At 45.5% G+C, this 15994-nt stretch overlaps 1 protein-coding gene across 5 annotated transcripts in view; it reads right to left on the minus strand.

The window, feature by feature from the left end:
- TMEM40 (transmembrane protein 40) overlaps positions 1-15994 on the minus strand; it is a 73850-nt gene that overhangs the window by 39725 nt on the left and 18131 nt on the right. For 2 of the 5 annotated variants that reach the window (XM_049862814.1, XM_049862813.1), the window contains exons 1-2: positions 9047-9366; positions 8160-8225 (exon numbers count right to left, since the gene is read on the minus strand). The exons of 1 other annotated variant lie outside the window; for it this stretch is intronic. In XM_049862814.1, coding sequence (XP_049718771.1) covers positions 8160-8225; positions 9047-9197 — 217 coding nt within the window. In that variant the 5' untranslated portion in view covers positions 9198-9366. Of the gene's footprint in view, positions 1-8159; positions 8226-9046; positions 9367-15994 lie in introns of those variants that run through there. 2 more of the 5 variants (XM_049862815.1, XM_049862816.1) reach the window with 2 other exon arrangements.

Here is a 15994-nt window from a genome sequence, read left to right on the forward strand (position 1 = left end):
TGCCTGACTCCTCTAGGTCTCAGTTTTCCCATCTATAAAGTGGGATATTAGTATCTACCGCCCAGAGTCTTGTGGGGATTAAACAATATAATGGCTGTAACAAGACTAGAATATTGGGCCTTAGAAAATATAGTTTTCTCTTCCCTTTCCCATGTTCGGTGTCGCCCAAATTTGGTTAACGATCAGATTTCTCTAGGAGCACTGTTAACAGTGAAGATTCCTAAGACTGTTTTCTGGAGGTTCTTATCTAGGGAGTCTAGTGTTAGAACCAAGGTTAGGGTTAGGGGGCTCAGGGAAATCTGTATTGTTAATAAGGGCCCTACATGTTTGGCTGAGTGTGGTCCACTCAGACCACCAGATCTCACCTGAATGTTACAATACCCTCCCAACTGATCTGCCTCCTTCCAGCCTCCCACCTCCAAACACACTGCTAGATTGTCTTGGGCCTCAGTTCCCCTATGTAGGGGCAGTTGGGCTGCACTCTAAGAGGCTCTTCCAGCTCTGACATTCTAGGATGCCAAAGCTCTCATCCCATTAAAGCCTCCAAGGATCATCCATTCAATCAGCAGAGAACTTTTGGACTCAGGCTTGACAGGACCTGCAAGAGAGCCCAAAATAACATGTACCTACTTTATCCTGTGGGGAACCCTAGGCCCTTGAAATGCTTCAAGGAAGAATGGATTTTGCATTCTCATAAATTTGGGCAACACTGCCTTCCATAGCCCCCTCCTTGGAACTCTGTGATGAACACTACCATATTAAAGGCTCTGAGAAGGTCTGCAGGAGAGAAGGCTGTTTCACTTTATTTAATCCAGTCCTTCTCAAAACCATGCAAGAGTACAGATGCTTTCTGCAGAATGCCAATCAAAGTCTTTTGGCTCAGCTTTGGGAGACGTCATCTGGTTCAATCCCTGAGGTGCCTGGGGTCAGCCTCTCAATCCTGGAATCCAGGTCCGGGGACTCTCACTGCCCGCTTTGGAGGAGGCCAACCTCCCAGTTTCAGAGTTTTTTCATCTCTCAATCAAGACAGTTGGGAAGGGAATGAAACAGAAACATGGAACAGAACTGGTCTCTTTACCAGCCCCGGAATTCTGAGGTGCAGAGGCTGGTGGTGTGTGTGTGGTGAGGGGAGAAGGGTGGGAGGGGGATAACCGAGCTCAGTCCTGACCCTGCCACTAGCCCACCTGGGTCCTTGGGCAAATCACTTCTCTCCTCTAGGTCCTTTTTCTCACCACAAAACAGGGATAACATTATTTACTAAGGAGTTTGGAATTCAAGTGGGGTAGTGGATAGGAAAGCACATCATAAAAGTATCATGTTCTTAATCAGGACAGGGTGCTGACAGGTGTCTTGATTAAGCCCCTCAGACAATGGGGTCTGACAGAGCCGGGTTCAGGTCGTGCTTCACCACTCCACTTCCCAGCTCTGTGATTCTGAGCAAATCATTTTGCCTCCCTAAGTCTCAGTTTCCCCATCTATAAAATGGAGATCATGTCACTATCTTGCAGGGTTGCTGTGAGGATTAAGTGAGATAAAAAAAGACTTAAATTCTGAGCTCTCCTGGGGTAGGAATCATGTCTTTCTTGCTCCCAACTGTAGTCCAGCCCCTGGCTTAGAGAAATTACTTTAGAGAAAGAAGCCATAAAGTGCTAGACATACGAGCTTAAAGTTTCTTTAGCACCTCCCATACCCTTTATAGGCCCTTCTTCCACTTGTTCACATGCGTTCTTCTTCCATCGCCCTCTCCCTGCCTGCCCCAGGCCTACCTTCCCCTCAGGCTCTGCAGGTTTGGAGTCCATTCCCCCACCCCAGCTAGAACTCCACAGTATTGCAGGTCAAAACTGAGCCCAGAAGGAAAAAAGGACTTGCCCAAGACCACACAGCGACGATCTGGACAGGAACTTAGCTCTGAGGCAAAAGTCCACACCTGAGGAGAAAGAAGGAAGATGCCACAGTTTCCGCCTCATCCACTGTTTTGTACCAAGTTACTCCAGACAGTTTAGTGGTGGGATTACAGTCCACATTGCTCAGCCAGGTGACCACATACCAGACAAGCCACCATGAATCTGGGGTGAACCTTGTAGCCACAGCCACCCAAGGAGACAGCCAGGCCTGGGGGCTACCCCTGGGGAGTGCAGGATGGCACCTAGTCTGGAGGTGAAAAAGTGCAAAATCAAGTCTGAGGCCTAAGTTCCAAAATAACATCTGTGCAGAAAGAGGACAAGTGGGCCCAGCTTGGAGGCTGCTCATATAGAAAGATCTAGAGGTTTTTTTTTCTTTTTAAATATAAAAAGTAAGTAAATGTTAGCACAAGCATCCTAGCTTGATGTCTAGGATACAGTAGTTACACAACCAATGTTTGTTAAAGTGCAATATGAGACAACATGTCTACAGAGCTAAACTAACACAGCCTCAGGTCATATCAACAGAAGCACAGAGTCTACAGTGAGGAAGGTGACTTTCCAGCCTCCTATCCCCCATCCTGGGCTCAGTTCCGGGTCCTGCACATAATAGGATCCAGGCAGACTGAGAGAATACAGAGGAGGAGAGGGTGCAGAGACCACACCCCAAGAGAAGTGGCTGGAGGAATGGGGCACTCAGCAGGGGGATGAGCACCTCAAGATGAACACCCAAAGCCCAGGGCAGGTGGCTCAGATGGAACTGAGCCCAGAGGGACCCTCAGGGAGTCACCATGGCAGATGACTTCTAAATACAGAAAATAATTTCCTAAAAATGAGAGCTGTCCAAGGCCTGGTCCAAGGTGGGCGAGGCTGCCTTGGGTGATGGTGAGCACCCTGTCATGAGAGCAGGCAAGCAGAGGAGTGGCAGGGCTGGCTGAGATGCCCTTAGCTCAGACTCCGTTAGTTTCTCAAGCAATAGTCTCCAAGGGCAGGAGGAAAACATTATCTACAGCTACTGAATTTGTGTGTGTATATTTGTCCTTTATCTAAAATCACCAACCTTTCCAAATTTTTCCATCACCCTGAACAGGCACTCAGTGCCCTCTCTGCTCTAGTGCCCTCTCTCCCCTCCCACCTGCTCTGATCACCACTAATGATCTTTGGTTTCTATACATTTGCCTATTCTAAGTATTTCATGCAAGTAGGATCATACGATATTTTCCTTTTGTGACCGTCTACTTAATTTTTAAGTTAAAATAATTAATACATACTTCAATCTTGACACATACCCTCAGCCCCTATATTAGACCCTGCAAGTCATGTCCACTAGGTAGGGTCCCCAGAGTGCAGTGGGGAGCCCCACCATGCAGGCAGGTCGACTGTGGGCACCTCTCCCGTTTTCCCAGCTTTGGTAAGTTCCTATATGTTGTGGTGTACGGGAGCTTGGTTGGGTGGATGAAAAGAATCAGACAATACAGCCTTAATTGAACCAGTGCTGAGGAGTGGGCAGGTGGCTTCAAAGAGTCTGTGCAATTAAACCACAGGATGGAGATAGCTCTAATCACAGAAGTACAAGCAAGCAACCAGAAAGCTGCAGGACAGACTCACCTCCTGCTCCTAGTTCTAGTTCCGCATCAGCCACATTAAAAAACCCCAGATCAAAAACAAGAATCGAATCAATCTCACACACAAAAAACTGTTTATTGGAATAACAAGAAAACCATTTGAAACATAGATTTCTGTCCACTATCATTGGTGATGGGGCCCTGGTGGCACACTGGTTAAGTGTTTGGCTGCTAACCAAAAGGTCAGCAGTTTGAATCCACCAGCTGCTCCATGGAAACCTTAAGGGGCAGTTCATAGTTCCAAATTATGAGTTGGAATTGACTTGACAGCAACGAGTTTGGTTTTTTTTTAATCATTGGTGATAAGAGTCCTTGGGTGGCACAAACGGTTAAGTGCTCGATTACCAACCAAAAGTCGGCGATTCAAACCCACCCAGAAGCACCTCAAAAGAAAGGTCTGGCAATCTGCTTCTCAGAGGTGGCGGCCTTGAAAACCCTGTGGGGCACAGTTCTACTCTGACACACATGGAGTCACCCAGGACCATAGGTACACATGCCCGTTGAAACAACCCGTTGCCATCGAGTCGATTCTGACTCATTGACCCTATAGGTACGTAGGTACGTATTTATGAAAACCCTATGGAGCAGCTCTACTCTGTAACACACGGGGTCTCCATGAGTCAGAGTTGACGCCACAGCAATAGGTTTGGTTTGGTGTTTTGGAGGGTACATAAATCACTTTTCTTGATAAGAGTACACAAAAAAGTTTGATGACATGGAGAAACAAATCACCAACTTCATATGGAAGGGAAAGAGGTTCCGGATAAGTAAAGCATTACTGAAAAAGAAGAACAAAGTGGGAGGCCTCACTGTACCTGATTTTAGAACCTATTATACTGCGACAGTAGTCAAAACAGCCCGGTACTGGTACAACAACAGATAGTTAGACCAAATGAACAGAATTGAGAATCCAGACATAAATCCATTCACATATGAGCAGCTGATATTTGACAAAGGCCCAAATTCAGTTAAATGGGGAAAAGACAGTCTTTTTAACAAATGGTGCTGGCATAACTGGATATCCATCTGCAAATAAATGAAACAAGACCCATACCTCACACCATGCACAAAAACTAACTCAAAATCGATCAAAGACCTAAATATAAAATCTAAAACGATAAAGATCATGGAAGAAAAAATAGGGACAACGTTAGGAGCCCTAATACACGGCATAAACAGTATACAAAACATTACTAACAATGCAGAAGAGAAACCAGATAGCTGGGAGCTCCTAAAAATCAAATACCTATGTTCATTCAAAGACTTCATCAAAAGAGTAAAAAGGTTACCTACAGACTGGGAAAAAGTTTTCAGCTATGACATTTCTGATCAGCGCCTGATCTCTAAAATCTACATGATTCTGCAACAACTCAACTACAAAAAGACAAAAAACCCTATTAAAAACTGGGCAAAAGATATGAACAGACATTCAGGCGGCGAACATGAGGAAATGCTCACGATCATTAGCTATTAGAGAAATGCAGATCAAAACTACAATGAGATTCCATCTCACTCCAGCAAGGCTGGCATTAAGTCCAAAAAACACAAAATAATAAATGTTGGAGAGGTTGTGGAGAAACTGAAACACTTATAAACTGCTAGTGGGAATGTAAAATGGTACAACCACTCTGGAAATCGATTTGGAGCTCCCTTAAAAAGCTAGAAATAGAAGTACCATATAAGCCAGCAATCCCACTGCTCAGAAGATATCCTAGAGAAATAAGAGCCTTTACACAAACAGATATATGCACACCCACGTTCATTGCAGCACTGTTTACAATAGCAAAAAGATGGAAGCAACCAAGGTGCCCATCAACAGATGAATGGATAAATAAATTATGGTATACTCACACAATGGAATACTACACATCAATAAAGAATAGTGATGAATCTGTGAAACATTTCATAACATGGAGGGATCTGGAAGGCATTATGCTGAGTGAAATTAGTCAGTTGCAAAAGGACAAAATATTGTATAAGACCACTATTATGAGAACTCGAGAAATAAACAGAGAAGAAAATATTATTTGATGGTTACTGAGATGGGGGAGGGAGGGAGGAAGGGAAGGAGAAGGGTACTCACTAATTAGATAGTAGATAAGAACTCTTTTAGATGAAGGGAAAGACAACACATGATATAGGAGAGGTCAGCACAACTGGACTAAACCAAAAGCAAAGAAGTTTCCTGAATAAACTGAAAGCTTTGAAGGCCAGCGTAGCAGGGGTGGGGGTTTGGGGACCATAGTTTCAGGGGACATCTAAGTCAATTTGCATAAGAAAATCTATTAAGAAAATATTCCACATCCCACTTTGGAGAGTGGCATCTGGGGTCTTTAATGCTAGCAAGCGGCCATCTAAGTTGCATCAACTGGTCTCAACCCACCTGGAGCAAAGGGGAATGAAGAACACAAAAGACAAAAGGTAATTACGAGCCCAAGAGACAGAAAGGGCCACATAAAGCAGAGACTACATCAGCCTGAGACCAGAAGAACTAGATGGTACCTGGCTACAACAGATGACTGTCCTGACAGGGAACACAACAGAGAACCCCTGAGGGAGCAGGAGAGCAGCGGGATGCAGATGCCAAATTCTCGTAAAAGGACCAGACTTAATGGTCTGACTGAGACTAAAAGAACCCCGGTGGTCATGGTTCCCAGGCCCTCTGTTAGCCCAAGACAGGAACCATTTCCAAAGCCAACTCTTCAGACAGGGATTGGACTGAACAACGAGCTAGAAAATGATACTGGTGAAGAATGAACTTGGATCAAGCAGACACACGAGACTATGTTGACATCTCCTATCTAGAGGGGAGATGAGAGGTCAGGGGGGTCAGAAGCTGGTGCAATGGACACAAAAAGAGAAAGTGGAGGGAAACAGTGTACTGTCTCATTAACAGGAGAGCAATTAGGAGTACATAGCAAGGTGTATATAAATTTTTTTGCGAAAGACTGACTTGATTCGTAAACTTTCACTTAATGCACAATAAAAATTTTTTTAAAAAAAGTTTGATGACTGGTCTTCCAGATCCTTAGCCCTAGACACTAGCAGATGCTATTCTTTGGACTTTGGAGTCCGATTAAAATTTGCTTTACAGTTAGAGACAAAGAAAAAGTAAGTGGTAGTGTGTTCCTAATAAAACTATTTTGAGTTTGAAGATTAATGGGAAGAAACCAAAAATTCTTTCCCTGGCTCTCACTCTCCAAGATGGTTGCCTATTTAATCACAGTGAGCAGTCAGGCTCTCCTCTCTCTCATTTCATTCTGTCTCTTACACACACACACACACACACACACGGCAACAGCAAAAACCAGAAAGGAGGCCCTCAGCGCATGTGAAAGAGCTTGCAGGCTCTTGCATGTCAGACAGTCCTGGGCTCAATTCCTACCACCACCACCTCCGTCCCCCACTGACTGTGAGACCTTGGGCAAGTCACACGCATTCTTGGACCCTCAGAATCCTCACCTGTAAGAATGGGCGGGCCTACGACTCAACAGCAGAAGGACAGGCAGCCCAATTTAAAAATGGGCCAAGGACTTCAGCAGATATTTCTCCAAAAAAGATATTTACATGGACAGTAACGCATGAAAACATGTAAAACATCATTAGACATTAGGGGAATGCAAATCAAAATCACAATGACACACTACATCCACAAGAATGGATAGAATAAGAATCACAAACGATAATAAGTGTTGACAAGGATATAGAGAAATTAGATTGCTGGTGAAAATGTAAAATGGTGTAGCCACTTTGGAAAACATTTGGCAGTACCTGAAAATGTTAAACATAGATTTGCCACATAATCTAGCAATTCTTCTCCCAGGTATGTATGCCCAAAAGAATAGAAAACATATGTCCATATAAAAATTTGCACACAAAGGTTCATAGCAGCATTATTCATAATAGTCAAAAAATGGAAACAACCCAAATGACCTTTAATGGATGAATGGACAAACCAATTGTGGCATATTCATACAATGAAATATTATTCAGCCATAAAAAGAAATGAGATACTGACACATGCTACCACACGGATGAACCTTGAAAGCATGCTGAGTGAAAGAAGCCAGCCACAAAATGACCACATAGGGTGTGACTCCATTTATATGAAATATCCAGAGTAGGCAAATCCATAGAGAGAAAGATTAGTGGTTTTCAGGGGCTGGGAAGAGATGGGAGAGGGGACTGGGGGTGATGGATAAAGGGTGTGGGGTTTCTTTTGGGGTGCTGAAAATGTTCTAAAATTAGGTTATGGCGATAGTTGCAGAACTCTAAACAGAGTTCTGAATAGACTAAAAGCCACTGAATTGTGTATACTTTGTGAATTTGATGGTATGTGAATTCTCTCTCAATAAAGCTGTTATTTAAAAATAAATAAAAGAATGGGCATGCCCCTTAGCGCATAGGGCTGTTGTGAGCATGAGGTGACAGCGTGGGCAGGTACAGCCCAGCTTGTCCCTGGCATGCAGCCCGGGCATGAGAGATGTGTCTTTAAGAAGGTGGCTTTGAGAGGATTTCAAAGCACAGGCCACCTAGTGTCCTAAAGGGCTACACTTGCCGGAGTTCTAGAAATTTCAGGAAAGAGTCTCATTATTTATAGGTCTGCTTGGTTTGGACCCCACACTTCACTCACCATAACTCCCCCTAACAGCCACTCTTGATTCCCTAGTTAAGGCTCTGAACTTTTTCTGGACAGTTTCTAAACAAAACAAAATAAAATAATCAGCAAAAGCTCGTCACCTTCCTCATCCCCCTTAAAAGGAAAACAGACTGGCTTTAGGCCCGAAGGCCGCCTCTGACAAGATGCTCAGAGCAGAAGGCAGAAAAGGGAGCTGACGTGCCTGCCCAGAGGTGCAGTGGTGGTGGGAACTGAGGCAGGTGGGGACTCAGAGGGAACCACCAGCCAGCTCCTCACCTCCAGGCCACACTGCCTGCCTGCGTGAGCTCTGAAAGGCAGCAGAGATCTCAGCGCGGCCCAAGGTGTTGGGGCCCATTCCCACAAGACCCAGTTCTCTATTCAGCATTTTTCTCTCCAAAGGTGCTTTTTTTTTTATCCTTATCCTCTCAAATCTTCCGGGTCTGGCAGGAAGGCGGGGGCCCGTGGCACAGAGACCGAGACTTTGGGGGCAACGCCTTCGTCCTCTGAAGGCCCCATAATGGCAGTGGAGGAGAAGCCTTCATTTCACAAATAGGAAAACTGAGGCTCAGAAAAGTCAAAGTTTTCTGAAGGTCCCACAGCAAGTTAGTGACGGCATCAGGAGTTGGTCACCTACTATGGCCAGGCACGGACTGGTGGAAGCCTGAGAACAACCCAGGAGGTTTTTGTCATCTCCCCTTGCCCCATTTTTCCAGAGATGGAAACTGAGGTTCTTGTCCAGCTAGGGAGATGCAGAGCTGGGATTCAAACCCAGGTCTACCTAGGAACCACAGCGTGTCCAGCCTGTTGAGAACTGTTCTTCTCTGACCCCCTTAAAAATTAATGGCCCATCCCATCCCTCCCCCAGCCCAGCATCTCATTACCTGTGGTCCAGCGGCCTGTCTGCGCTGCCTGGTGAGCTGTGTGCGCTGTGCTGAGGCCAGGCTGGGCAGGGGAGGAGGAAAGCAGGAGGTCAGGCCCGTGACAGGGGGGCGGGGCAGGCGGCCCTGACGTGGCTGGGCCCCACACACTCATGGGGTGGCATTCCTTCCGGCCTGTGCTATCAGCCCCAGGCCTTCCTGCCTGACTTAACGCTTTCTCAGGACACCCCAGGAGGAGTGGGTGGGGGCAGCTACATCCCAGGACCAGCCCCTAGGGCCACAGCCATGCCCTCTGACTGCAGGGGATGGTGGATATGAAGTCAGTTGTGCCACCCATGGCTGTGCGAAGCTCCAGGAAGAGGGTAGGTGGGGCCTGTCCCATGCACCCCCGCCCCCCACCACTTCTACCAGTTGATGCTGACTCAGGCCCCAGCCATGTGGGCCAACGAGCCCTATGGGCCCCAGCAGGGAAGGCACTGGCATATTCCTGGGAGGGGCAGGGTTTTGGCTTGGGGACTCCTGTAAGCTGGTACTGGCAGTGCTCTCTCTGGGTGGGGAAGCTGGGCCAAGGCTAGAGGCATTTTTGGGAAGCATCCATCTGCCTTGTGCAGAGAGGAAACACAGGCTGGGAGAAGGCCATAGAGGGACCTCACCCAGCTGAGGCTAGGATATTGAATCTAGTCAGCCTGCCTCTGCCCCTCACGCCCTTATCAACGCGTGATGACACCTCCTCTGGGAGCCTGACAGTGAACAGGACCTGCCACTGCCCCAGGGAGCACCCAGCCTGCAGGAGAGACAGGCCAGAACAGGCCCTAGGAGAGGCAAGGCCCAGAGAGTTGGGAGTTCCCAGGAGGCTTCCTGGAAGAGGAGACATCCAAACTCCAGACTCAGGCCAAGGCCCTTGGAGTCATCCTTGACTCTTGGTTCTCTTATACTCTGTATCTGACCCATCTGGAAAATCCTGTTGGCCCCATCTTCAAGCTATCCTGAATCTAAGTCTTCTGTCCATCTCTACAGCTCCCACCCTGGTCCAGCCAACATTATCACTAGCCTCCCTCTACTGCCTTTGCCCCCCTACGATTTGTTCTCATCATGGCAGCCTAAAGATCTTGTTAAAAACTGTCAGTTCACATCCCTCCTCTGCTCAGCACCCTCCCATGGCTCCCACCTCCCTCAGAGAAAACCTCAAAGCCCTGCACAATCTGCACCCCTACCTCTTGCTCTCTCTGACTTTAATTCCTACAACTTCCTCCCTTACTCTGCTCCAGCCACACTAGGCTATTCCCCCTCCTCAGGGCCTTTGCACTGGCTGTTCCCTTTATCTAGAATGCTCTTCCCCCAGGCAGCCATTTAGCCAAATGCCTCCCTCTCTCACTTCTTCAGATCTCTACTCAAATATCACTTTCTCCAAGAAGCCTTCCCTGACCACCCTGTATAAAATAGTAGCACTGGCACCGCCTTTCCATCTCACCTTGCCTTTTGTTCTCCATACCCTCATCACCATCTCACATGCTATATATTTTCTTACGCACATTTCCTTGTTATGTATTCATCTGCCCAGGGTCTAAGACAGTGCCTGATGTATAGTAGGTGTGCAATATATTTTGTCAAATGGATGAGTAACCTGAGGGCTAGACTAAGAAACAGGGAAGAGGACATTCCAGGCAGAGGGAACCGTATGTGCAAAGGCTTAAAGGTAAGAGGCATTACTGTAAAAAACTACTAGTTTTTTTTTACCTGCAAATAATTCAGTACAGCTGGAGAATGGGGGCCTTAAGGGCTGGGGAGGGGGGAAGGAAAGCAAGAGAGATAGGGCCTAAGAAGCCAGGCCAGGGAACCAGGACATTACCCTGAGAGTGATGGAGAGCCAGGCATGAGGGCCACCCAAGGTCAAGTTGGTGTTTTACAGGACCATCTGGGTGCTGCATTTTGGATTGAGTGGGCAGCTGTGAGGGGCAGGCATTGGGCAACACGAGCTATAGTAGAGAGATGGGGACTTGGACAGGGTCATGAGACATTTAGCGCTGCGCTGTTCAAAACAGCAGCCACCTTGGCTCCATAGCCTTTGGCGAGTAGGAATTGAGATGAGCTGTAATGCGCAATACACGCTGGGTTTCAAAAGTTTGGTATGAAAAAAAAGGGAATATAAAATAAATCATTCATAATTGCTCGTATTGATTATCTGTTAAAATTATAAGATTATGTATATTGTTAGTTGCCATCAAGTCATCTCCAACTCAGAAGGAATTATACATGTATATATATTGGCTAAACAAAATATATTGCTAAAATTAATTCCACCTGCTTCTTTTTTCTTTTTTTAAATGTAGCCACTAGAAAATTTGAAATTACTTATGTCGCTCACAATATGTTTCTATTAGGTAGCGTTGATTTAGAGGGTAGAACAGAGCCTGGAGTTTGAAGGGCAGTGGAGGTGAGGCAGATGCTAGGTCTAATTGCAAATCTCCTCGCCCCTCCAATTGTTTCTTTCTGATGAGACCACATAGTTCAGAGGCAGAAAGAATGGGGCACAGGGAGAGCCTACAAAGTTAGTTTTCAGCTAAACACAGGCATACACACACAAAGTTCATATCCTCAAAGTAAAAACCATCAAGAAATAGAACAGGTTGACAGAATACGCAGTGAGTTCCCCGTCCCTGAAGGAATGTAAGAAAAGACTTGAGGACCACCGTTAATCAGAGGAAAGATGTTGGACTATATCAGTTATTCTCAAGTGTGGTCAACATCACCTAAAAACTTGTTAGAAATGCAAGTTCTTAGGCTCCATCCCAGTCCTACTGAATCAGAAACTTTATGGGGGTGGGACCCACAATCTGTATTTTAACTAGCCCCCCCCAAGTGATTCTGGTGCCTGCTCAAGTGTGAGAACCACTAGATCAGATACTCTGTCTCAGTATCTGGTTGTTGGGTACACTGTTCAGATCAGGATTGTAAAGACCCTGGCACAGCTGGATAGACAATCTCAGGGCATCTCCTGCCTCTCTGCTGTGGGCCATGACAGAGCTGCCAGCTGGAATAGAGGCCCCCTGCTCAGTAACCTCCTCAGGTGACCTCACTGCCCTGCGTAGGGGTGATTCACAGAACAACCGCCTACCGTCCTGTAGGCACAGCTGATTGCCCCACGGGAACCAGGCCAGCAGCTGAGATGGCATCCGGCTTCCCTGAGTTCCAGAGCTGCCAGCAGGCTGCCTGACTCAGCAGCACATGCACTCTTCAGACAACAGTTAGCTGGGCCTCAGTCTTCACATCCATAAAAATGGGCAAATGGCAGTCCCGATCCAGGGTGAGGATCTTTATACAAAAAGCTTGGTCCAGTGCCTGGCACACCATCAGCCTTCACTACACACTGGTATACTTGGAGTGAAGGCAGGGGTCCCTCAGCTGATGGGAACACCCCAGTGACTTCAGGGGTCTGAGAGTTATGCCTTGTAGGCATAGGGAGAGAAGAACATGCACCTACACTGAGCACCCATGAGTCTGGTCCTTTATATGAGTTTTTATTTAATCACCAAATGAGTGTCTGTGAGGGCAGGGACTGTCTTAATCATCTTAAAATATCTATTAAATGAGCCCTCTAAATCACCACCCAACTGTCAGTCTGCCATGCTGTGGTGGCTTGTGGGTTGCTGTGATGCTGGAATGCCACTGGCATTTCAAATACCATCAGGGCCACCCATGGTGATCAGGTTTCAGCAAAGCTTCCAGAATAAGATAGACTAGGAAGAAAGGCCTGGTGATCTCCTTTCAAAAATTAGCCAATAAAAACCTCATGGCTCACAACAGAACATTGTCTGATATGGTGCTGGAAGATGAGCCCCCTAGGACTCAAGCATACCAACGATCGCATTGTGCAGATGATGCAAGACCTGGCAACATTTCGTCCTGTTGTACACGGGGTCACTATGAGTTGGGGCATTGCACGTTTCATAGATGATAAAAGTGAGGTCAGAGAAGGTCATACAGCAGGGAAGTAGCTGAGTCAGCATTTGAACTCAGGTCTCCCTGACTCCAAAGCCCCGGATCTTTCCATTCTACCATAGAGAAATTCCAACTCAACCTCTCTGTTTAGAAGCTCTGGTATGTGCTTGAAGAGTTAGCTTCTGGCCCACATCAGAATCTTCGCAACTCCATGTTCTTTGAGAAACAATGGCTGTAGCTGATGCCCTGTGAGATGGAGCTATTCCTAAATTTAGATTAAGCCTGACTCACTTTGGGCCTCTAGGCCTCAGTTGTTTCACCTGTAAAATGGGAATAGTAAGAACCTGCCATGGCAGGAGGGAAAAAGTTGGACCTGGAATCCTGAGATCCCTCCTAACTCTCAGACCTACCTCAAAGTTCCAAGACCTACCTCAAAGAGCAAGGACTGAAATAAAAACAAACAAAAAAACAGAGAGTTGGGGAAGTCAACCACTAGTTCACTCTGACAAATGCAAAATGAGGGATTCAAATTCAATTTAAGTAGTTTTCAAACTTCTTATTTTTTTAAGCAAAAAAATCTTTTTGACAAATAAAATTTAAGAGACTTCCTAACAAACCAAAGTGGATTTTTTCTGGTTGAAGTAGGTGAGGTGGGGCTGTTGAGGGACCACAGTTCAGAATCACCACTACCTTGGCAGGCAGCAGTTTGACAACTACTGGAGGTCAGCAGTACAGGTCATTCCTGGAAACTTCTATGTTGTTGTTAGCGGCTGTTCAGCTAACCACTGAACTCATGGTGATCTCACGCACGACAGAATGAGACACTGCCCGGTCCTAAGCCATCCCCATAATCAGTTACAGGTCGGACTGATGTGATCCACAAGTTCTCATTGGCTGATTTTCAGAAGTAGATTGCCAGGTCTTTCTTTCTAGTCCATCTTAGTCTGGAAGGTCCACTGAACCCTGTTCATCAGCATCATAGCAACATTGAAACCTCCACTGGCAGATGGGTGGCGGCTGCACACGAGGTACCCTATTTGGGAATCAAACCCAGGTCTCTTGCACGGAAGGTGAGAATTCTACCACTGAAGTACCGCTGCCCTCAGAAACTTCTTAAAAAAAGAACTCACCCTGGATCACTTTTTTTTTTTTTAACTAACTTTTAATTTTGAGATAATTGTAATGTCACATGCAGTTTTAAGAGATAATAAGAAAGATCCCACGTATGCTTTACTCTTTGGTAACATCTTTGAAAACTATACGTAATATCACAACCAGGATACTGACGTTGATACAGCCAAGATGCAGGACATACCCACAAGGGGTCAAAGTCTATTCAATGGGAATCAGTCTCTCTAACAAATGACGCTGGCAAAATTGAATATCTACATGCAGAAAAATAAAACAGGACTCACGTGCATACCACACATAAAAACTAACTCATGTTGGATCAAAGACCTAAATGTTAAACTATAAAGTTCTTGGAAGAAAATGTACGGACAAAACTATGGGACCTAATTAAAAAAAAAAAAAATTCTCAAACACAACTGTTGATGCACAAGCAGCAGAATTCAAATTAGATAACCAGGACCTCTTAAAAATGAAATATTTATTCTCATCAAAGACTTTATCAAAAGAGTAAAAAGAGAACCTACGGACTAGGAACAAATCGTTGGGAATGACATATCTGATAAGGGTCAAAACTCTAAAATATATAGAAAACTTAAACAACACAACAACAAAAAGACAAATAATCCAACTGAAAAATAGTCAAGGGACAAGAACAGACACTTCACCAAAGAGGACATTCAAGTAGCCAACAGACACATGAAAAAAATGCTCGCGATCATTAGCTATTCCGAAAAAAAAAACAAACCCATTGCCATTAAGTCAATTCCGACTCATAGCAACCCTATGGGACAGAGTAGAACTGCCCCCACAGAGTCCAAGGAGCACCTGGTGGATTTGAACTGCCAAGCTTTTGTTAGCAGCCGTAGCTCTTAACACTATGCCACCAGGGTTTCCCATTAGCCATTAGAGAGATGTAAATCAAAACTACAACGAGATGCCATCTCACCTTTCGAAAATGGCACTGATGCATTAAACAGAAAACAACTAATACTGGTGAGGTTGTGGGGATATTGGGAACCCTTATCCACTGCTTGTGGGGTTGTAAAATGGTACAACCACTGTGGAAAACAGTATGGCGCTTTCTAAAAAAAAACTAGAAGAAGATCCCAATCCCAAGGTTGGGTATATACCCTTGAGATATAATACTAAAGACACAATCAAACATATGCCCACGTATATTCATTGCAGCACTATGTCATGGATTGAATTGTGTCCCCCAAAATGTGCGCATCAATTTGGCTGGGCCATGATTCCCGGTATTGTGTGATTGTCCACCATTTGGTCATCTGATGTGATTTTCCTATGTGTTGTAAATCCTGCCCCTATAATGTTAATGAGGGGGTATGGGCGACAGTTGTGTTGATGAGAGAAGACTCAGTCTATGGGTTGGATTGCGTCTTGAGCCAGTTTCTTTTGGGATATAAAAGAGAGAAGTGAGCAGAGAGACAAGAGAACCTCGTACCACCAAAAAAGCAGTGCGAGGAGCAGAGCAGGTCCTTTGGACTCGGGGTTCCTGCAAGGAGAACTCCTAGTCCAGGCGAAGATTGATGAGAAGGACCTTCCTCCAGAACCAACAGAGAGAGAAAGCCTTCCCTTGGAGCCAACACCCTGAATTTGGACTTTTAGCCTACTTTACTGTGAGAAAATAAATTTCTTTTTGTTAAAGCCATCCACTTGTGGCATTTCTGTTATAGCAGCACTAGATAACTAAGACAGATGGAAACAACCTCAATGGATGAGGATGAATGGGTAAACAAAATGTGGTACACACATATAATGGAATACTACGTGCAGCCACATGAATAACGATGAGGGCTCAAAATGTGTTATAACGTGGGTGAAACTGGAGGACATTATGCTCAGTGAAATAAGTCAATCACA

Source organism: Elephas maximus, chromosome 20 (assembly GCF_024166365.1).
Source record: "Elephas maximus indicus isolate mEleMax1 chromosome 20, mEleMax1 primary haplotype, whole genome shotgun sequence".
NCBI lineage: Eukaryota > Metazoa > Chordata > Mammalia > Proboscidea > Elephantidae > Elephas > Elephas maximus.